At 39.9% G+C, this 23,606-nt stretch overlaps 3 protein-coding genes across 4 annotated transcripts; 2 read left to right on the top strand and 1 right to left on the bottom strand.

Moving 5' to 3' along the window:
• Positions 1–497: 497 nt before the first annotated feature.
• On the bottom strand, positions 498–21,676 carry LOC110828039 (uncharacterized). Its single transcript, XM_022060329.2, has 6 exons — positions 21,536–21,676; positions 5,048–5,165; positions 2,725–2,889; positions 2,521–2,613; positions 1,601–1,823; positions 498–1,052 (listed from the first exon to the last, which is right to left on the bottom strand). The coding sequence occupies exons 2-6, from the start codon at positions 5,115–5,117 to the stop codon at positions 818–820; spliced, it is 786 nt and encodes a 261-aa protein (XP_021916021.1). The 5' UTR covers positions 5,118–5,165; positions 21,536–21,676; the 3' UTR covers positions 498–817.
• Positions 7,447–16,235, top strand: LOC110828038 (uncharacterized). The gene is made up of 5 exons (XM_022060328.2): positions 7,447–7,544; positions 12,625–12,728; positions 13,123–13,251; positions 14,070–14,159; positions 14,372–16,235. The coding sequence occupies exons 2-5, from the start codon at positions 12,656–12,658 to the stop codon at positions 15,649–15,651; spliced, it is 1,572 nt and encodes a 523-aa protein (XP_021916020.2). The 5' UTR covers positions 7,447–7,544; positions 12,625–12,655; the 3' UTR covers positions 15,652–16,235.
• LOC110828040 (uncharacterized) lies at positions 17,135–23,473 on the top strand. Of its 2 annotated transcripts, XR_015535229.1 has the most exons (6): positions 17,135–17,478; positions 18,346–18,452; positions 19,628–19,777; positions 19,921–20,013; positions 21,008–22,646; positions 23,076–23,473. XR_015535229.1 is itself a non-coding variant. In XM_022060330.2 (5 exons), exons 1-5 carry the CDS (start codon positions 17,468–17,470, stop codon positions 21,301–21,303), a joined length of 657 nt encoding a protein of 218 aa, XP_021916022.1. In that variant the 5' UTR covers positions 17,135–17,467; the 3' UTR covers positions 21,304–23,473. The 2 variants fall into 2 exon arrangements, 1 of the variants encoding a protein (XP_021916022.1); XM_022060330.2 differs by having other exon boundaries at positions 21,008–23,473.
• The last annotated feature ends 133 nt before the right edge of the window (positions 23,474–23,606 follow it).

The raw sequence follows: 23,606 nt of genomic DNA on the forward strand, positions 1-23,606 counted from the left end.
ACTAGCTGACGTGCTGAAGATCGGATGGTTCTAAATGGCGTGAAAAGCAAAAGTATTTTTTTTTGCAATTTCTAAAAAAAATTAGAAGTCGGAATTTTTCAAAAAAATTTAGTTTTGTGCGCCATTTGGGCATTTTCCTATATTTCTTAATTTTTCGAAAATTTCGAAAAAAATTGACATTTATTAAAATGTCTTTCCACCCATGCTATACACCGGACTTGCTCTCTGCCGTTCTGTCTTTGCCCTGCCATCTATGACAGACACGGTCTCTTCCGGCTTCGGTCTGTGCACGATCCATGCTCTGTACATCACGTCTGTCTTTGCAAGTGCGTTGTGTTCAGAGCCCGCATGAGGCAGAGACCGAGTCCAGCAGAGACTGTGTGAGCCAGAGATCAAGACTAGCAGAGATTGGGTGTTGCACAGACTGAGTCTGGCAGACACCGGGTGTCATTCATGAATTAATGGTTGTCCTTCACTGAAAATAGCCACACTTAAAATAGGATGAAAATCATGTTGTATTCACCATGTTAGATTATAACAAAGCATGTCAAACATTTTTGGGGAGGCTAGAGCAAGAGGAATTTATATATCAGATATTTCCAAGTTCTGGACTGTTATAAATGAGTAATAGTGCTTATTGGAAAGCCACTTATTATGGTGTTTAATAATTTAATTAAATAATAATTGACAAAAATATAATATAATTACAACTGACACATATCTTAAAATTTTACCTCAAAAATCGTTGCAGCACTTCATATGTATTTCTTCTGATCTGATGTACCACGTCCGGTTATAATGCGAACATCAATCTAATCTAAGGAAGTGGAGTGTGTTCAGGTGCTGGATTCTGACTAGTTGTCTCTGTTGTGCTGTCTGTCTCGGTGGTATTTCCAGGTGCCTCTCCACCGCCAAACGTAATTCCCAAGAGGTTACTGAAGAATGCAATTCCTTCTTCCGCTGATTCATTCACTGCAGCTATAAGTGCTTCCTCATTTATTTCTTCTGGTGTCTCCTCACTTGGCAAATTCATATCAGAAGGGCCAGTGCTACTGCAGAAAGATATAAATTGCATTCAGCATTGATACCCGAAGTTGAAATTGCATTCCATATTACTTCTGCACATAAAGTACATTAGCTTAAGACGGTAAATGAAACCTGTACGAGTTTGTTATTGATTAAAGTTTCCATTCTCTGATATGTACGTGTTTAGTAACGCATGACTGCTTACATAACAGCAAACCTAGTATTGAAAGGAATTAAATCAGTGTGTCTGTTACCCCTTTCAGATCAGACCTAGAAGAAACAATGGGTTAACTCTTATTAAAACTGAGAAGACACAGATAACATTTTAAACACTGTTGCTCCACTTCCACTTTGTAACATTCGAAAAGATACAAATTTAAAACAAGAAGCCAAATATTTTTTAGCCAGCCTATATATATCTAAAAACATAGGTCAACATATCACATTTTTTGTCATTATTCCAGATTTCAAACTTGGTGTTGTTTCCAGGTCTTTTCAGTTGCGTGGGTGAAGGCAGACTGGGGGGTTGACAGGAATTCACACGGCAGTAGAGCGACATGAGAGAAATCCGTACCTGGGCTGTACAGTTGTGTTGACGGGAGGATGGACTGACATTCCATCGGGCCCCATGCGGAAACAGCCCACCTGGTACTGCGCCTGCACATCCCCCAGCAATGTGGGCTCCAGCTGCAGGCACCAGCGCAGTCCGTCACTTGTGGGTGCCAGATCACTGAAGCGCGCACATAACTGTGCCAGATCTGACAGGATGTCCATACAGGATGGTTCAGGGTTTGCACCTGTGGACAGTATGTTTCAACGAAACAGACTAAATGATATGGACATGTAAGATTTGAGGTTTTCACAGCGGTGAGTATAAAGATTTCTGTCTTCTGGGTTGTTGTGCTGTGTAGTCTAGTCGATGTTAACCAACGTTTCAGAGGTCATACTGCCTCCGTCATCAGGGCGATGAAGATTTCTGTCTTCTGGGTTGTTGCGCTGTGTAGTCTGGTAGATGTTTACCAACGTTTCAGAGGTCATACTGCCTCCATCATCAGGGCGATGACGGAGGCAGTATGACCTCTGAAACGTTGGTAAACATCGACCAGACTACACAGCGCAACAACCCAGAAGACAGCAATCTTGATATGGACATCGTTTTCCTCATTCTGCAGGAAAATACTTTGACAGTACCCAATGCATAATTAAATAGACATAAAACCTATAATACCATTGTACGTTTTCTATTAGTCATATATTTTGCTGAAATCCTATCCTATAAAAGAAAAGGACTGAGAGAAAGGATAAGGAGGTACAAATGATAAATGTGAACAAAGAAAAGATAGAAAAGTATGAGAGGCAATAGCAAACATACAAAGAATGTGCAGGATTTATGAGGTATACTGGATTGGCAAACAGTATAAATAACATATGTCATTCTTGTCCTTATGTTTACACGCAGATACATTTTTTTAATGTAAGCTATATTTTACGTACCTTTCACAATTTCTCTGTGTAGTAACCTGTTGCCATACGAAACATTAACTGCTATTCCATCAGTTGGAGACAGATACTTCATAAGAACGCATCCTGTGAACATGTCCGGAGGTAATCAGACATCACTCACGATCAATTCCAGATTTGAGAAATTTCCAAATGTTAAAAGGCAAGATCACACTTCAGCTGTCAGTGCTAACTTACCAGGACCACCCAGGTCAATGTAAGTGAGGTTGAAGTCCACGCAGCAATTACAGGATGGTCCCTCACAAAAGCATCTCTTCTCTACTAGGTCGCTTGGTTCATTATCCCGCTGCTGGCTGATTTCATCATCTGGTATGTCGAGAAGACCATCCCACGTGAACATGTCTGCAATAAAACCAAACTTACAGGACCTACTTGACAATTCGTTACAGATGTAGAAGTAAACTGCTAAGAAGTTAAGTCATGGAGTTTATTTTATGTAGGTCACCTCTGGTGAGTATTTGCTTTCATGTCGCAGAGAAACTTGTCATCAACAAAATATTTCTTAGGAGGGGTAATATGGGTATGGTATATAGCACGAATGAAGAATTATCAACCAAATCCTTGACTTTCTGCAGTTTCCAAGCAACCACCAGCTCAAATGCTTTTTATTTCAGTCACTGAGTACGTTACAACTCCATTAAAATCCTTAGTGGAATGAAATAAGAACCTCAAGTATAATATGAATAAATGAATTTGACACATTAAGATGACTGTCTTTTGGGTTGTTGTGTCAGAAAGTGGGCCCATTAGTGTTGTAGTGATTACAAGTGAGGAAGTGAACTATGCCCCCAAACGTCGTACAGTGCAGCGAGTTAAGTCTTGAGAATTCGCTGAAAGAATATTTCCTATGACGATAAATGCCTTCTGGTATGCAGCGCTGAGTAGTCTCAGAGAAATTGACATCTCGTGAGACAGCCATATTCATAGTCGCCGCCTTGAGAATATGAAATCCCACTCAACATTTATTTTGTATTAGAAGGGAATGTGGTTCGAATCTCGTGCAGGACACCAGCTATCCTGTCCTTCCAGGTCAGAGGTCATGAGTCAAATTTCGACTGGCACAAATTTGATCTATATTGACATATGGAGCCTTTTGATAATTAAACAGTTCACTAAGCCACGATTTTCTGTACGAAATATTTTGTATTTCGCTTTCGACGCCGGATATTACCGATTATTTTTACCCCAATAATACTTTAAATCAGATTAAAGAAACCGGATCACATCCGTAATGAAAGTATCACTTTTAAAACAATCACACACAAAATAAAATGACGAACTGTCTAAAAATGTGAGATACTCCAACGAGGATGACACAACTTACATCCATACCCTGAGCGATGATTCGAACCCATGATCCCACTGTTCGAGCAATCCAATAAAATACGTGCCCTGGACCAGCAGCCTCCGCGTTAGGCTAAATAAACATTTACATGCGCCTTCTCCCCAGAAAGTGTAACGAAAGAAAGAAAGAAAGAAAGTCATTTAACGCACTACAGAGGAGGGTCGTATCAACCCTGATTAAAACACACAAAGTGGTGTTCATCATGGCACACTTTGAAATTGACCCAGATTCATACGAACCTGGGAAAATGGTTTTAAACACGTCCGACGTGACGTCCTCTAAGCTCTGGAACTTACGCAAACGAACAACGAAACTGTGCAGAACTGTTGCCATACATGATCCAGAAATGCATTCAATTTCTGACTGAATTACTATTTTATTGTTGCGAGTACAAGGATGGCTGTCTTCCTACTATTTTATGTTCCTGGACCGGAAACCCCTACCTTTGAAATACACGAAAAAGTTGGCGACCAAAACAAACCTTCGTCACAGAGTACGGTATTTCGGTTCCATACAACCATTTTCTCGAAAACATTGTTGCTCTGAGGTCTGACATCGTGTAGTCTGCCAGAAATTCGCCAGTGCTTCAGAGATGCTTTCTGCCTTAATCATCAGGGCGGTTTCCTGTAACTCAGTTTCTACGCGCGTGGCTTACTCATCGCCCTGATGATGGAGGCAGTAATGACCTCTGAAACGTAAATAAACTTCTATGAGACTGTACGGCGCTACAAGCCACAAGACAGCCATCTTCGGACTCACAGCTGTAAAAACCTCAAATCCTACTGACATCGTCGTGTTGACGCCTGGTTAATTTGATTGCAGAATCGTGTCCCTGCAGGAAAGGAGCAAATTCATCTCGAACCACGATGAGATAAACATCAGAAGTAACTGTCCCACATGATCTAATATTCCAACACTCGGTAATGCATGTCACACTGTGACTCCCAGTGGACGCTGCGTGTTAGCAACAGTAAGCCCTGGATGAATTAAGGCCTCATACATGCTGCCTCCATCATCAGGGCAGCAAACGCCTCTGAAAAGTCGCTAAACTTTTACCGGACTACGCGGCCCAACAACCAGTTTTACAAGTACACTCCACAGTACTCAAACGGAAATTCTCCTACGTAATTTTCTGTCAGCATAATCATCACTCACCCATGATGCTGCTGCTGGAGCTGACAGCAGCAGCTGTCAGGAGAAGAAGGCTAAGGGGCAGCGACTGCATGTTGACCGCTCGTCTCTCCACAAGCCACTGGATGGAGCTCACAGACAGCTGGAACAAAGACACACATCCAGGTCAGCAGGTCACCCAGTTTTCGTTGTTATTCGATGCAGGGACGCACTTCCGGCCAGTGCAGTCACTTTCTGGTTTCGGTACCGCATATCATAAGAATCCTCCCACCACCAAGAGATCGGTTCCACCTACCATGTTCGAAAGTGAACATTTAAAGACCTCCTTCATGACAAGAAGATTTCAGTCTTCTGGGCTGAAGCGACGTGTAGTCTGCTAGAACATTACCGTTTCAGAGGCGGTGCCCTGATGATGGAGGCAGCAAGTACCTCTCAAACGTCAGAAAACTTCAGCAGACTTACACGGTGTTACAACCCAGAAGACGGCCATATTTATACCACCGCCGTGAGAACCTCAAATTCTACATAACAGCCTTAACATGGACAATTAACTTAATATCTTAAAGCAATGTGTCGTTTCGTATAGCTGATGACGATTATTACCTCGAACACAATGAGCTATATGAGAAAAAAGCACAGAACATGAACTATTCCTGCTTCGTTTCATGAGGTCCGGTATTCGAATCTCGATGCGGAGATCGGCTACCTTGAGGTTCTTAGTCGTTTCCCTCAGCACCTAAACGAAAATTCTCAGACACTATTAAAACAGACCACGACCTCTTCCTTTCACATCGTTCTCAAATCATAGCTCATAATTATCATACATCTCATTCGACGCCACGGAGCCAGTGCGTTAAATAAACTAAGGATTTATACAGGTTATAAATGTATGTAAAAGACTTATCAAATAATTAAAAATTATTGTGCAGCCTAAATCAAGTATGTTCACATTATTCTGACCACGTTAATTCAGTGTATGCGAATGCAAATATACAAAGTATAAATTACTTGTTATTTAAGAACAAAATAGAATACTAAATAAACATGCAACTATGAACACCAAAACTTACTTTAATGACAGTTATTTCGTCTCATCGTCTTTTAATATCACCTAACAGCTCTCGTCGATTCCCAGTTTTGTGAATCACTGATGTAGCTTTAATTCTGTTGAGTTTTTGTGATGGCACATTCTAGATTTTGCTTGTATATTCAATTTAAAACAAAAGCACAGAAAATGAAAAAAAAAGAATGCAGTACACTCATTTCCGTTGTTCTGTCATCTGCAAATCAATTATTTAAATGGAATACAAAGACTAACAGTTGTGAATAACTTGGGCCTTATTAGAATTAACGACAGTCACATCGTACTAGAAAGGCGTTATCGGATATATTATTTGGTCTAAGAACATAACATTGTGAAATGTATGTCAAGCCAGAAGGTAGTAATGCTGAGATACAGTTATACCTGGGCGTATGAACCACTAATGATGAACATTTGTAAAACCAAGTAAGCGTAAGAATTTAGTCTCCTTTAAATCACGTCCATACGCTTGTCTGGCACGATGCCTGAGATATGGTAGGATAATATGCAAAATACGTCAAAGGATTCACAAAAGCTGCGAGTTAATTTGGACCCTTCGACAAAGAAGTCTATAAAATCAACCAAAAAAACCAGAAATCATAATGTCTCAGTAAAGTGTGATACAGGCTTACAACACAACTATTTTACTTCAATACGTCGTAAGTTGTTTGGCGGACTGCTTACAACAGAGACAATGCAATGTGTGTGACGGAACGCAAGCACGCATAAGCTAAAGCATAACCCAGTACCGCTATACGACTCTTGTCATCAGAAAACATCTGCCTTCCTTGGCGAGAACGAAAACGTGAGAGACTTTAATGAACGAACAGAACAGTAACATTTTCATACACGGTTATTTAAGTACATTTCCAACCAACAAATATTTTTCGAAATACATATAAATATATTTTATATTCTCATATTACTGTGAAGAATGATTGGATGTCCATCCTCTGAAACACACGAATGAGCAGCGGCTTTCAAAACGCGTATGGCAGTTCGAAACCCCCCCACTCAGTCCTACACCAACACACAAGCAACTGGCGAACAATATCCTCAAAGTAGGATACCGCACCTGAACAATTCTTTGCACAATCATATTAATTTATCGTAGAATTCTTTAACTTCGATAAATGTAGGCCTAACAGATGTATTACTTATAATGTCTTTGTAAATTAAACCGATTTACCTGCGCCTGTATGTTAGGCTACAATTCTAATTTAGACCTTCGTTTCTGAGTAACTAAAGAATCGACGTGGGATTATGTCCTGGATATTCAGGTGGGGCTGTTGACCTACTCGCTGACCGATATTCCTGACCTGGAAGCCGCGTCTAAGAAAGGAGAGCTACGCAGTGCTCCACGGCCACAACAGAACAGAACAGCCTGCTGGAGGCAGAACAGTATTCCTGAAGAAGCGCTCCCTGTTTACTTCGGTCGAGGTAAGTCTGTTTCATTTACAGTGTTCCGTTAAAGCATCCGGAAATTCACTGCTGCTGTTCTGAATCCTTTAGAATTTAGTACTACGTGGTCGTAGATCCTTTTAATATACCCTACCAGTAAACTGGAGGAAATGATAAAAATTGCAGATGCTACATAATTTTCCACGTGAAAATCGTTTAATAAGTTTGGAAAGGGTGTCGTCATTGGGTACTCTTAAAGAGAAGAAACACGAAAAAATATATATGTATGCTAGGAATGTGGATCCTGAAAACGATCCAAAATCTGAAATCAACACAAATTTGTTCCACATCCTGTCCTTCCACCTGACGACAAAGTACAGAAGCTTAATTTTGAGGTTAAGAATTGCGAAAATAGAATCCTACCAAGTGAAATCAAAATCAGACAAGATTAGTTAAATTTCAAGCAAAAACATTACGTACGGCCTACTCCAAATAAGTGAATAATTTTATGTAATGTCATATTTTTCTGCAAGACGAATGTCGACGCAAGGGTAATATGAAATTGCGACTTCATATATTGTGTTATAAAATAACAAATTCGTATTCACCTGGGAAAATTCAGAAGGGGCTTCAATCCGGATGTATGGAAAGGAATCTCACACCCAAAGCGTGGTCCACTGTCCCGAATTTAAAGCGATTTTCTGTTATTTCCCAGTGTGTGACAGAAGAGGATATCTCTAGATCAAACAGAATCATAGCAATTTCGAAAAGAAACATAAGGCAGGCAGCAGTTTTTACGTTTTAGAACGCACGCCAATTGAGCTGTGCGTGTGTCACGCGCCTTTACAAGTGTTAAACAATTCTGAGTAAAAGGATTTCGATTAAATTTGGTATTGCGTAATTTATTGTAAACGGACAACTACAACAGGCACTCTATGGAAGAAACTTGAATATATTTTAGATACATTTCAATAAATATCCACTAGAATGACCAAACTGCGGTGGTTAACAAAATAAATATTTTGTGCTGTGATGTTACAGAAATAATTACCGTCATGTACCAACAATGAACGGAATCCCAGTATTATAATTAAGAGTCATTATACTGCAAGCTCCCGGTTTTAATAATTAAATAATGAATTTCATGCTTCATAATCGCTAAACGTATCTGACAGATAAAACCCTGTTATAACAAGAGCAATGTTCTGACAGCTGTTAATGTGCGCACCGCGTAGCACTTCAGGATGTACGTAAAGTAAACCCAACGGCACAGTCGGCCACAAGAGGACAAACGTCTGTCCTTCTATGGTCTGCGTTTCACAGGTCACACACAAACAAACACGTGGAACGAACGTGCAAGGACTAGGTCATGCTGACAGGACAATATATTAACCTACCCGAAGTATGAACACTGCCAATACCAAAGCCTAACACGGAATACGACTATGAGCCAGCTTCATCCATCTTCCATCCTCAATCCTTCCGTAAAATCCATCTCAGTGTTATCCTACAAATCCCGTTTCGGCCTTGCAAGTATTCCAAGAGGTTGCTCCTACCAAATTTTGTATGCATGTCTTGTTTCCCCTTCGTACATAGTCCACTCCCAATTCATAACAATCGCCCAAATTAGACTACAGGAACATTAAACTGTTTGTGGAATCCTGTGCTTCGTTCTGTAATAACCTACACTCCCCATGAATTCTTAGGTACAAATGTTTTCCTAAATATTTTCCATCCACAGGAACTTGTAATTTATTCAATTCCCTCGATGTAAAACACGACGTCAGACACCCATCTAAACTATAACTTTGTATATATTAATCTTCAGCCTTAAAAAAACATTTTATTATAATGCTATGTTATAATTCGTAGCAGATTTACAAAAGATAGCTTTTAAGACGACTCCATTAATTCCCTACGTACTGTATGTACTACGCGAACATTTCACCGGTAGCTTTAAATGGAAAAGTAAGGAGATATTTCTATACCCAACAACAGACACACACCAGCGAAAAATACAAAGTAAGAAAAAACATCTAATTCTCAATATAACACTCGAAGATTGACTTTAGTGGTGAGAAACAGATTGATATTACAGTAGATAAAAATGGCGCCTAGGTATAATTGATGCCTGATCTTATAAACAAATGAAATGTTATACTACGGGGCAGACTTTCAGCGAAACAAAAATTATGTATTAAAAGACCGAATCTGAAGAGGCTTCACTAAATTTTCGTCTTCAGTAAAAACTGAGGAAAAACTAGAGAGGTCATGAAAATATGGCCAAAACAGTCCAAGGTATTAAGAGCCATAACAAAATACAAGCACGGTTTGACGAAAACTGCAACATTATTTGATGAAAGAAAGGAGTGATCATTGCAGAATCTCAAGCAGATGAACTGACACAAACAGAAGATGTAAGATGTATAAACCAAGGCCGGATCAAGATTAAATGGCGTCCCAGGTGACGAGAAAGTCCACAGCTCTCTTCAGCTAAAAACCAGCTTAACTTTCTCTAAAGGTTGTTACAATTAATAACACGAAATTTCCCAAACACTGACGAAAACCGTCATTGGTGTCGTATTTGTCAAGCGAAAGCCATCGAAACAGCAGTAACAATACGGCCTCAGCCGCCCACAGAAATCGCCAGCTTGCAGATAAATTTAAAGTACACGTGCACTTTTTTGTCAATTTACAAAATCTTTATTTAAAAAAGTCTATTTTCACTAAACTTTGTTGAAAGAATTGAAACAGTCTTTTTTTTTTAAAACTTGTTCCAGAGACTTTAATGCATGGTATGTAATTACAACTTTGCAGCTCGAATAAACACTGCGAATTAAGTTTCATATCACACATATTTTGTCATTGGTTTGCGTTGGACGATGACAACATCAAAAGCTCTATAGAGAAACTTCGGCCTTTCTTTCGCAAAGAAAAAGTTATTCCTAGTTACGTTCATCTTATGGTCATGACCCCACCGACTTGATTTTCTAGGAGATTTTCATAGCTGCCCACCTCCCAGAAATAGTTCCAGATATCGACTTTCAAACTTGGTATCCACCCCTTTGTGCCGTTCCTCAACCGAAAATGTTTTCAAAGCGTCGTAAAACAATTCAAGGATTTATAGCATTTATTAAATAAGATAAATAAATTTTAATAATACGATAGTTAGGGCAGACTGAAAACACATCGGGGTTTATAAAACATTTGAAACTGAACTTCGGACTCCGGCTGAGATGGGTCAAATGGACCTGGGACCGGACCACGTAAAATTCCAAAAATTTTATTTTGACTGGTGTCCGCACGAAAAGTTACTGCTGGCTGAGGCAGTCGACAGAGCGACGTCAAATACAAATAGCGGTGAGAAAGAAGTATTTAAATTATGACAAATGAAACGCGCTAAAAAGTGAAGTGCTGGTGAGCGACCCTGACCCAGTGAAGGAGCAGGAAGTGACGTGTAGGTCAGCGACCTGCTTCCGGAACTAATTGGCTCTCATGTCACGTCTTTACACGCCCTGGATCTCGCATCCCAGTCGCTGGGCACCAGGTGCAGGTGAAACGTCTCTTTGCTTGGGGTCGTCCTTTTGATTCATTATCACATAGTATGCAGCTTGCAAGGCGAGATCAGAAATTCATACAAAATTGTGGTCGGAAAAGCTGAAGGAAAGGGAGACGTGTATTGAATCCATCTGGTTCAAGACGGGGCCTATCGGCGGGCTCTTGTGAACAAGGCAATAAACCTTTCGATAAAACAATTAAATTGGAAAAATATAAAAAAAAACGTGAAAAACATTTTGAGCATCTCTGCTGCAGGACGTTGTTGGTTCAGCTGAATCTGTTCAGCCACATTTACTGTCACAGTTCCTAATCCCATGTTTAAAGTTCATCGTTAGAGGCAAAGTCCCGTTAAAATTCAACGGGGAACGTTTCTGATCTTTTCTTTTATCAATTACTTGCCTGTTATCTCCTTCCGTCTTTCCCCCCCAAATTCCTTTCACGTGTCTTTCAACTGAGGACAGCGATAAAAATATCTTAGGTTACTTCAGGTTTCTCTCATCCATATTTGGAAGTACTTCTAAAAGCTGTCGAATGGTAGCACCACTTTTAAAACAGAGCAATTTGCCATCTAGCGTTATTACTGAGAGCTTCTAAACATATGTTTGCGAACACAAGAATGAAAATGACTGTCTTCTAGGATATTCCCATGTAGTCTCGTAAAAATTGAGAGACGTTTCATTGCTGTTTAATGTCTCCATCATCAGTAACGGCGCAACATCCCAGAAGAACTTTGGGGTTTATATCGTTCGATGAAGATTCCTCGGGGTGGACCGACAGAATGAGGAATGTTACTAAATCTGGGAGGAGAGTCGAAAGCACTGCACATGTTAGTTGTCGGCTATGTCACTTCCGGTGGTAGGTCAGGAGGCCAGGTACAGTACAAGGCAGCATACCATTACGGTCGCTAGACAACAGAACGGGCGGAAAAGATGGGACGGACATTTCGTAACTATCAGCAACTAGTACGCGCAGTAATAATAAAAATGCACGCCAGTGATGTGCCGTAGTTACCCCAAAATTAATACATCCCTCGCGTTGATTGGGGGTTACGTACCTTGCTGAAAAATGTATCTCACAATCCCATTACTTCCCTGACAAATTTCATTTCCCCACTACTCATCTGCCAAGGAGCACAACACTCTCTTCACCTCATGACATCCCAAATACAGACATACCTCGGATATATTGCGGGTTCGGTTCCAGACCACCGCAATAAAGCGAGTCACACGAATGTTTTGGTTTCCCAGTGCATATAAAAGTTATGTTTACACTATACTGTAGTCTATTAAGTGTGCAATAGCATTATGTGTAAAAAAAACAATGCGAGAATTACCAAAATGTGACACAGAGACACGAAGTTGGAAAAATGGCGCCGATAGACTTCCTCGACGCAGGGTTGCCACAAACTTTAAATTTATATAATAATAATAATAATAATAATAATAAAAAAAGCAATATCTGCGAAGCGCAATAAAACGAGGTATGCCCAATTCCTGTTTCACTGCTCAAAGTGAGTTCGTACGTACTTCACAAAATGAGCGGTGTGAAACTGTCATTGCAGGGAAGTATACCACTTGGGGCCGGCCACCAACATGCGGCTGTCTGTCGTGTTTGAGCTTCTGCTTGTATTCATCCTGCTGGCATTTGCAGCGTCCAGAGTAATCGGTAAGTACATGCATATTCAGGTCGTCTCTACAATTCTGAAGCGGGCTGCCCACAAGACTTCGTTTACAGTCACCTGAATCCATAGACACAACAGCCAGCCTTCTAAGACAGAAAAGGCTTGTCCAAATGACATACGTAATAGTCCCATCTACAACAGGCCTACTATAATCCTCATAACACTATTCTGAACGTCGCGACCCAGTGGTTTCCACTCCTATTTTGTATACGGGGAAGTCCCGGGTTCAAATCTGGGCCCCTGACTGAGATATTTCGTGTTTTACCATAGATTATCCAGGCAAATTCCAGGACAGTACTTTAAATTACACCACAACCTCTTCTTTCCGTGCGTTCTCCCCATGAAGACTCTTGAGAAAAACAAAATTATCTGTCGCAGAGCCACCGTCTCTGGTCGAGAGGTCAGGTCACCGACAGGGACCACCAAACCGCTACTGCGCGTGTACCAACCTGATGTGTAACTGCTGCAGGGAGTTCTCATTGGCTGTAGTGCCCATCAAAGGACCAGGTAAGCAAAATTGTGACGTAAAATAATACCAGTTGACGCCAAGACCAACAGTTACGATGTAGGCACCATCTACAGGCAGGAATGAAAACGTAAACTGAACAGACTGTGTCGGGGTTTGAAATATTCCAAAACAAAGGATTTACAAATGTGTAAATCTGCAATTAAGAGTTTCAAATCTAAAATATTTATTGAATAAACATTTTATTGTATATTATCCATCGTCTAGTAAATATAAAACGTAAAACGACGTTTCGGAGATGGGACTCTATCTCCGTCTTCAGGTTCCTACACAGTTGGGCCCACTAGATAGAGCTAATCCCTATCTCCGGTCGTTTTACGTTTTATATTTTATGTTTTACTAGACGATGGATAATATCCAAGAAAAATTTTATTCAATTGACTCTTCACCATCGTCAAGAAGTTTTAGATTTGATATAAAATATTTATATCTTATTTGTACGAAGTGCATGAAACGAGCTCAAAAATCGATGGTCGGGTTTGAGAGTCCGCACCCGAAGTATGGTCTACACTGAAAGTTGTGTAAATTTGGTCCGTATTCGTACTCTGACTTTACATGGAGCTGAAAACTAATCCACTCGACTTTCTAAATTCGCACATGAGTTACACGACCAATTAGCCGTGAACAATCACATGAACGCATGTGGAAAATCTGTGTATAGCAAATGAGGCCACCTTTCCACTATTGCTTATTTATCTTACGAGAGTGTACGGTATTTCTCTGGAGTTGGCCACTGCTAAGACGTGTATTGAGCACTTGTGGCATTTTTTCCAAACTGATGCACTCAATGTGTCCTCAGGTTGCGCTACGTTGACGTATCTACAGGGTGATTCACTAATGGTGACGATGAGCTTCGGGGACCGAGTGCTGCACAACACGACCATAACAGGTAAGTCCTGCGCCCAAGAACAAAGCCATTCAACGTTCTGATATTTTGAGATCTTGCAAGCCGATCTGTGGTGAGCGTAGCAGTAGCGAAAAGAGACACCCCAGCCCCAAGAACGAAACTCCGGCTGTCCGCCTAACCTGTCACTTTAAGCTGCCCTCACACTATGCCTTCGTTATGTTCAGACAGAATTTGTCGTTTGTTTTCTGCTGTAGGTAAAAAACCAAAACCTGTGTGCATGCCCCTGCCTGGAGGCATCTCCAAGTTCTGCGGCCGTGTGTACGGAATCTCGCGCCAGGGAGAGAACTTTAAGGCGTGTCTTGGTCTCGAGTTGAGAGCTCTGGATGACCTAGAAGCAGCGCTACGGGTCTCCTGCTTCCGGTTTGGACCACAGGGCCTAAACCTTGAGCCAGCACCTCCGGTTCCGGCGACTGAAGCTGCTAATAACGATGACGACGACGATGATGACGATGACTACGGAATTGCTGATGACGATGACGACGAAGACGATGACGATGACGACGATGACTTCGGAATTGTTGATGACGACGATGATGACGACGATGATGCCGAAGAAGCCTCTGAGAATGATGTTTCTCCAGATTATGAAGGATTTAGTGTTTTCGGAGATGATTTCTTAGGCGGTATCTTTGGTGGCAATAAAAAGAAAAAGAAAAACACAAACGCAAACAAACCCCAGCCTGTTCTTCGACCACTGAAGACAAGTTCAGAGACTCCGATCCTCGAGCCCACCCCTCGACCAACAAAGCCCGCAACACAGCTGACAGTGAAGCCAGTGAGGGTGCGAACCACGGTTAAACCAGTCCGCAAGTCCACCACCACCACGACAAGGAAACCCCCACATAGGTCCACCACAACCACCACCATCACACCGGAACCTGAAACGAAGATTCCAGAGATGCCAATCACAGTAAAGGTTCAGAAAGAACCAGTGACTTCGACTGCCACCACAATCACAGTCATGGAGGGTGACGAAACAGAGACTGTGCTCCCAGGAATGTCAAGCGACGTCATGGTTTCAAGCGAGGCAGAGAAATCAGAATCTACAACCATAGGACAAGATCAAACTACACCCATTCTGGAAGTAACAACTAAAGCAGTGGTCTCAGCGGTCCCTAGCATTACAGACGACCCAAAGAAAGATGAAGGACAAGAGACAGACGACGACGACGATAATGATGATGACGATGATGATGATGACGACGACGATGATGATGACGACGACGAAGACGAGGATTCTGACGAAGACGCGGCGAATGAAACCGAGACGACTCCAGGAAACGAAGCTGAGGGCAACAAGACAAATGTGAAAAAGGGTACCGAGGATGAAGATGACGATGACCTAGATCTAGGTTTAGACGATGATGATGACGACGACGACGATGATGATAACGAAAAAGGCCGAAGCCAGACGGCAGTGGTGGCGCTACGCAGCGGCAGGACACACAGACGGATGAGGCTAGAGAGACGGTGAATCAGCAGTGTAAAATGACGCAGCTGTAGTCACACATTCCAAAGACACTATCGGTTTTATACGTATTTATTGCTTATAATTTATTAAAATAAGACGATATTTTATTGAATAATGTAGAATGAGACTTCTTAATCCTATATAAACTGAAATATGGCCTCCCTCCGTTCCCGATAAAGTGTCGGCCCGTATGTGCGTGTTTATGTTTTGTCTCCACATTAATAGATTCGTTCGTAAACTATTTCGCTCATGCACCTTCCCAACTACACTAATCTCTCATAAAAGTACTTGAAGATTTGCACTTCTAGCTCAACACCACTTCATTATCCCGTTCTAATCAACTATGAGGTGCAGATGTTTCCTCAGAAATTGATAATTTCTCAGTTGGTCAAGACATTCCCTCCTTCTGAGACTTCAATCAAGGATGAACTTACTTATGTAAAGGCAGATTCTGTCAAAACTTAACATAACTTCTAGTGTACGAGCAATAGACTGTGTTTTGAATTTTAAGGCCCTGAATACATTTGGGTGTGTCCCATTTACTTCGGAGGAAAGTCTTAAAATAAATTTGTAGGTATAATAACTGATTTAAAGAATATCACTAGTATAACAAGAATACTTAAGTGCACATCAACGAAAGCGTTGTCCAAACTCCTGAGATACTTTTACACTTTGGTGCTTTCACTGTAAAGCAAATTATCTCAAATTGGTATTGGGGCACGATAAGGTGACAACACAACGACGAACTACCAAATATATTTAGGAATATGCACAGGCCTACGTGTAATTCGTAAACTTCTACCAGACTACACGGCGCAACAACCCAGAAGGAGCTAGTCTCCATCACTGATCCCCTCGTCCATCTTATTTTACCTGATGATGGAGACAGCTCCAGTCCCCGAAACGTCGTATTATGACAAACAACAAACGATGGATAATGCCCAGAATTTTAATCAAAACTATTACAATACAATTGACTAAAAATTTACTTGGATATTATCCATCGTCTAGTAATTATAAAACGTAAAACGACGTTTCGGAGATGGGACTCTATCTCCGTCTTCAGGTTCCTACACAGTTGGGCCCACTAGATAGAGCTAATCCCTATCTCCGAAACGTCGTTTTACGATTTATATTTACTAGACGATGGATAATATCCAAGTAAATTTTTATTCAATTGACTCTTCACCATCGTCAAGAAGTTTTAGATTTGATATATTACAATACACCATACACCTTCAGAACGGTCTTAAATAAATATTACGACAATGATGTAAGACTTTGCAATAAATAAGAGTGGTAAAACTGATGGCCCGCGGGACACATACGGCCCGATACCAGTTGTAGCGTGGTCCGCGAAATTATTTGTTACTTAGTTATTAGTTACTACAAATTCATTTATTTTATTTACTCCAAAAGATCCAGAAAAAAATATAGTAATTCTAATCTCGTCTCTACTTTACGTACAGGTGCCACATATGCTACTGACTTATAAACCCTACCGTAAAATATAAGCTTTCCCGGTAAATATTATGTCAGACACAAGCTGACGTAGGAATAAATTAAAATAATATGTAAATATACACTGATTGGTGCATGTTTGAACATAATCCTATGCTATGGTAACTGTCATTTCTAAATAAGTATTGCTAAAGTCGACGAAATTTGGGTCACTATTTTTGACCCGAGGAAACAAGAAATTGGATCATCTAGCAATAAACGATCAAGCTGCGAGTTCACCAAAGCCAAACATGGCAGTGGATCTCGGGCGAACGTCACGTCGTCCAATAAAGAGGCCAGTCGTTGACCGACCGCGTCGATGTTCACAAGGTAAGGATCCAGTAGAGTAGGGAGAGACCAATAGGCGGGGGGGCAGTCTACTTAAGTCAACAGAATAGTAAAATTAAACGTGTCTTTAGATCGCTTATACGAGATGTAGATTTATACTCATACACTGTTTTACAACAACGTCACTTTCTGATTCCGGTAATATTACGTAGGCTATTTACAGGTGTATGTAATTTTTCATCTCCGCGTCGAAGAACAGTTTTTATTCTGCAAAGAAATAACACATTGGGAGTAACTGCAGTAATTTTCTAAAGAATTCTGTGGTTTTCACTCCACTAGGTCGAAGTTCGCACAATCCAGATTTCACTCCGATGACATTTTTGTCTGAAACGTCCTCGTCTTTGATGAAACCGGTACCGACATAGCGGTAGAACCAAGTAGAGAATTCAGAACGAAACTACCGCTCTTAGACGTGGATCTGTTAAAAACCTGTATGGTACTGGACAGTTTAAAAGAAATTACTTATGTTAACACTTCCGCGCTCAATAATGCATGAAGGTCGTCATACAAAGAGCCAGTGATTGTTGCTAGATTTTAATCAACAATTGAATGTGTTTACGATTTTGAGTAAAAAAACTGCCAAATACAAACTTTCATGAAAATACGTTTCGTGGTTCTCGAGTTGTTTTTGAAGGGTGATAAAGATGAAGAAATTAATGGGCGTATTGTTGCACTCTGAGTTGTTAACTGGCCTAAAAGTGTTTGTAAAACAACAGAGTATAAGTTTTAAAAATAAAACTGATAAAATTACACCAAAGTTACTTCTCTAATGAAAGTACAAGTACAACAGGTCACTGCAAAAATCCCCAGAAATTAAGCACAGATTAATGGAGCGATTCTTTATTTCAGACACATGGATCAAAATATGCCTTTTTGCTCATCGTTTGGAAACTTGCAGAGTTTCTTGCTTGTCGTCTTCCTTCTGCACTTGGTGGCCACAACAAAGGGGCCTCAAGGTATGCTGTCTCAGCGCAGAAAAACAATAATGACTCACAGTAACCAGCAACTTCTGCCAAAAACATGTCATCCACAGGGATGTGGAGAAGTTCAACATTTTTAACTACTCAGCTTCCAAAAGCTGTTAGAGCCCCCTCCCCCTGCATTTATTATAAAGACCAAAACTACTTTTATCTGAGTAGGTTTTGAGGTTTTCACCATGGTGAGTGTCTTCTGGGCTGTAACACCACGTAGTCTGAAATAAGATTACCAACGTTTCAGAGGTCATACTGCCTCCATCATCAGGACGATGAAAACGTTGGTAAACATCGACCAGACTACACAGCGCAACAACCCAGAAGATAGAAATCTTCATACTCTGATGATGGAGGCAGTATGACCTCTGAACCGTTGGTTAACATCGACCAGACTACACAGCGCAACAACCCAGAAGACAGAAATCTTTGTACTCACCGCTGTGAAAACCTCAAATCTTACATACTACAAGTAACTGTTTAAACACAGCAGTTAAAATAAAATAGTAGTTGCTCAGGACAAAATAATTACAAATTATGACAAGTTACTAGAAGAGATCTTGTAAAATAATAACTAGTAATTTTTCATTACCAGTTTTTCAAAGGACAGTTAACATTTTGTATTATTCGTTATAAGTTAAAAGGAGCACAGATTTTGCATTTAAAAGTAAAGCTGTTCTGCTCACAACATGTACGCACTTAGGGGGAAAGGACCCCCCAAGTACCCACTGGAGGCTGGGTGGGACCCACAGCCAGTCTGGATGCAGAGGCTAGAAGAAAATCATCTGCCCATATCAGGGACTGAACCCTGGTTGTCCAGCATATGATCAGTCACTTTACTGATAATATTTCCAAATTCCATACTGGCCCACACCATCTCTGGTTGGCCAATTTCCCCTAGCCTAGTCCTTCTTCTGACCCTATATACTTTATCTACTTCCAAACACCGCCAGATCTGAAATGTTGGTAGTTTCCCCCTTTACGTCTACATGGCATCACAACCAAGAACATCAACAACATTTTCCAAATTCAAGTTTTGTATTACAGAACTCTAACTATTTTTTTACAAAATGTTGGGGCTTAGACAGTCCATAACTTGGGTTTGAACACTGGCAAAGAAACTGTAAATATTTATCGAGGTTCCATTTTTACTATTTTAGACGCAATTGCAGAAGCAGACAACAGTTCTGTGCCTCCGGATATCGTGCTGGTGCGACAAGTGCCGTCCCCTTGTGCGTGCATAGACGGTCAGTGTGCATGCTGCACAGGATTTATCTTAGGACAACTGGGATACAACGTACAGCAAAGAGGTGAGGACATGATCAGGAGATGATGATGATAAATCTTAAGATCCTATAACAGGAAATTTTCTGAACAGCCAAACCGACCTATCGCTTCAGCAAACGATACGTAAGAGATCTTCAATTTAATAAAAGCGTGACTTATTTCACAGCATGTATGAATGTGACTTATGATCCAGACGACTTCACCTTCAAGATGGTTTTAGCAATCAACAAGAGAGTTCTCTACAAAAACACACTCTCTGGTGAGTAGTCTCCAACCCGTACAACCCACACCTTGCTTTAATAAGTTTTGGAGCATTTCATTCTATTTCAATTATTCATAATTAAATTTACAGATGTTTAAATCAATCAGGCATTCTTAATAAGATTTACATTAAATCCTAGTACTGTTTAATTTATTTGTCATTTAATACTATCTTGATTCCAATTCTGACTTTCATTTCAATTATAAGATCTTTGTTATCGTAAATGACTTATCTATTTTGAAAACTAATTTGCCATTTTAAATGCCTTTTTAGTATTTTACTTTGAGCAACGATAAAAAATTAAAGGTATATGAGAACAAGGTGCTGGGAGAATATTTAGACCTGTGAAAGGAAGTTAACAGGAAGATGCAGAAAATGACATAGTGAGGAGCTTAAAATTAATGCATGGGAAAAATGGAAAATGCATACACGACTTTTGTCAAAAAAATCTTAAGAAGATCTAGGCACAGATGGGAGTATAATATTATAACGAATCTTCAAGAAACAGGGTGGGATTGGATTCATCTGGCTTACAGCAGGGACTGTTGGTGGGATCTTACGAACACAGTAATGAACCTTCAGGTTCCATACAAGGCAGAGAACTTCCTGATTTGTTGAGCATACTATCAGCTTCTCAAGGACTCTGCTCCATGGAGTAAGTAAGTTAACCTCACAAGAAGAGCCCCCTAATATAAAAATTCATCTCGTAGAAACAGTCAATAACAGTGCTTTTCACCATCAATCATGCAACTTCAAAGTTTGTGTTACCACAACATAAATTTATTATTAAAACATCAAAATACACAATGTATTGTAAAAACAGGGTGTGAAACGGGTGGAGTTGATTGGACTGAACTTATTCAACACAGAGACTCTAATGGTGGATTTTGTGAATATGATAATAGTTTCTTGATTACTACAGTAATTTTTAAAAGCACATCCTGCACCATGAAATTATCTGTGTGGTTCAGTAATGAAGTCATGTTAACAGGAAAGAACCCGGCGCCTGTGTGTGTGCCTGTACCGAGAGTTCCCAGTATCAAGTTATGTGCCGTGTTCAGCAATGTGTACTTCACTGGAAGAAACCTGCACATGTGTATTGACATGGAGGGTAGATGGAAGGAGACTTCAGTGTTCAAAATGTCTTATGACTGCATCCGAATAGGTGCCAATGGTGTGGTTATGCTGAAACCTGAGGATGGTGGTGGCCTACCTCATGGAACTTTTTTTACAGGAGACGAAGAAGAAGACTATGATAATGTGGAGGAGGAGGAGGATGATGTGTGAGATACTGAATGTAAATTTATTAGACTTGTGCCAGTGAAATAAACGTGTTTTCGGTAATTTTACGTGTAGTTCTAGATTTATCATGTAAAATTAAATTCACAAACAGGTTACATGTGTTACGTAAGTTGAAATTATTTTTACTGAATTTGGTGATGGGGTTGGAATTATTACTGGTAGGTTATAACCCGTCCAATATCAAAAAGCTTTTGGAAACACTATTACAACCACTTACCTTTTCGATGTGTTGTAATGAATTTTTTCCCAAGAGTACTGTGTCTTGAATACAGATCTCGCACAACTGAATAAAGCCACTGTAAAACTAAAAATCGAATACTGTTCCATAGTAGTATCATCATACTCAACATTGTAAACACTCATGAAAAAACTAATTTCTCATATAAGCAGCCATATTATCTTCAGTAGTACCACTCATATTTAATAAACGTAAATGACCAACACTGAATGTAAATATTACCATTGTAGCTTTAATTACGTTGTGTTGGCTGCACTGTAAAACATGGAAAGTTTGATGGTGTTATGTTAGCTATCGTGAGAAGGTGGTATTATAAAAGTAAAAATGACGTTTGTAAGTTTAAAGCTGCGTAAAATTATTAAACAGAAAACCTGTCTTTTCCAGCAAACTGATGGTACAAGTAAACTCACAACAGTGGTCACTTATGTTAAATTGTGAAGTCAGTGTCATTACCCTTAAAGAAGACAAGTTTGTACGCTCACAACAATTTCTAATTGATACACAACCGCATAATAATGACACATTAAAAATTAAAGTTTATCATTATTCTGTAAGTAGTGTGTTTTGTAATATTCGCGATAATGAAACAGTCTATCGATTGACGATACTCAAAATAAAAGAACCTGATATGTTTACAGCCTCCAAGGCTGACTCTGCCTATATGCTGAAATTAAAAACATGTGCCAAGATTTACCCACATGTTGAGGCACATATAACAAGACAATTTCGTAAAATGTAACAATATAACAGTAACCACCACCAGGCTGTATACAAGCATGACCATTGGAATGGAGTTAAAGTTGCAGTTACAAAGAATGTAAGGATTTTCCATTAAAACAAGCTATAGTTTGTTTTAATGGAAGGGGACCTGGTATTGAGACTGATGGTAAAAAATGAAATTATTCTAAGTGACATATTTCGTACACTTTCAGTGTTAAAATTGTCTGCTTCACGCTTGAAGTAATTGAATACTGTATGTTAACTATACAAGTGAGCATACAGCAAGTGATTGAAGCTGAGTGGCTGATGAAGGCACGTGACAGTGCTTGTGCAAAATCATCCCAAAACTCAGCCACCATCGTTTGTGTGGGTCAGTATAGTTTACTGGTTTTGCATATTTTATCACTTCTGTCCTCCTGTGGCTCTCTGTGTCCATTTTTTCTTTTAGCTTCTCACCACCTCATTATTCCTTTGGGTTACACCACCTGAAGGTGTTGAAGATGAAGATACTCATGTACTTGGTACACTGCATCCTTATGTTCATATTTCATAGATGTCTTCACATTTGTACGAATTGTATACAGAGTTAAAGGACAATATTATTTCACAACTGATCTATAGTGACTATTTTCATCCACATTTCCTTCATATTCATGATTAATGCAATTCTTATGTTTACAAGCCAATGACACATGGGCTTTGCACTCACTCTATTCTGTAAACCCTCATAATTTAAAAGGCAAGGGATTTTAGTAAAAATACATTACACATGAACATATATTATATTTGCTGTTGGCAGTCCATACACCTGTTGCTAGAAGTGGTAGTCATACTGAAAATAAAATGAAGGAACTACTTATTGTATGGTGAACACAGTTGAGTCCCAACGATCGCACCTTCCATTTTGTCTGACGTGGTGTGTCAGGAAACTCCACCGTATCAACAGCCAACTCAGCATGTAGTGGAATGGATCACACTCTACCACCATGTACCATCTACATTTTATGTACCCGGTTGCTACAGGCATACCACTGTTAGGTGCCAGCATGACCTTGCCACTACTAATGTATTAAAGACAGTCTTTCATTTATAAATTTACATTATGTTAAATACTATTTTTCTTTGTGAGATTTTTTAGCTCATGCCATGTTGTGTTTCCTTCATAATTAAGAATAAAAAAACCAAGTTACAAATTGAGCTGTCTACCCTCATTTCTTTCATTAGTCTTCCATATTATCCAAAATTTTTGATTATCTGACCATCCTTTGGTCCCAGTTATGTTAAATAATCGGGATTCTACCGTATTTACACATTCTTCGGTTTCCATATT

Source organism: Zootermopsis nevadensis, unplaced genomic scaffold (assembly GCF_977971745.1).
Source record: "Zootermopsis nevadensis isolate Lab colony 2312 unplaced genomic scaffold, Znev_1.0 Znev_ptg000015l, whole genome shotgun sequence".
In the NCBI taxonomy this organism is placed as follows: domain Eukaryota; kingdom Metazoa; phylum Arthropoda; class Insecta; order Blattodea; family Termopsidae; genus Zootermopsis; species Zootermopsis nevadensis.

What these genes read in the sequence shown, in the direction of transcription:
- LOC110828039 (XM_022060329.2), bottom strand. Translation starts at nt 5,117, where the DNA reads ATGCAGTCGCTGCCCCTTAGCCTTCTTCTCCTGACAGCTGCTGCTGTC. An exon ending in CTCCAGCAGCAGCATCATGG is followed by an intron (nt 2,890 to 5,047) that starts GTGAGTGATGAT and finishes GTTTTATTGCAG; the next exon opens with ACATGTTCACGTGGGATGGT. An exon ending in CATTGACCTGGGTGGTCCTG is followed by an intron (nt 2,614 to 2,724) that starts GTAAGTTAGCAC and finishes ACATGTTCACAG; the next exon opens with GATGCGTTCTTATGAAGTAT.
- LOC110828038 (XM_022060328.2), top strand. Translation starts at nt 12,656, where the DNA reads ATGCGGCTGTCTGTCGTGTTTGAGCTTCTGCTTGTATTCATCCTGCTG. An exon ending in TGCAGCGTCCAGAGTAATCG is followed by an intron (nt 12,729 to 13,122) that starts GTAAGTACATGC and finishes TATCTGTCGCAG; the next exon opens with AGCCACCGTCTCTGGTCGAG. An exon ending in GCACAACACGACCATAACAG is followed by an intron (nt 14,160 to 14,371) that starts GTAAGTCCTGCG and finishes TTTCTGCTGTAG; the next exon opens with GTAAAAAACCAAAACCTGTG.
- LOC110828040 (XM_022060330.2), top strand. An exon ending in CACAACAAAGGGGCCTCAAG is followed by an intron (nt 18,453 to 19,627) that starts GTATGCTGTCTC and finishes TTACTATTTTAG; the next exon opens with ACGCAATTGCAGAAGCAGAC. An exon ending in CTACAAAAACACACTCTCTG is followed by an intron (nt 20,014 to 21,007) that starts GTGAGTAGTCTC and finishes TCATGTTAACAG; the next exon opens with GAAAGAACCCGGCGCCTGTG.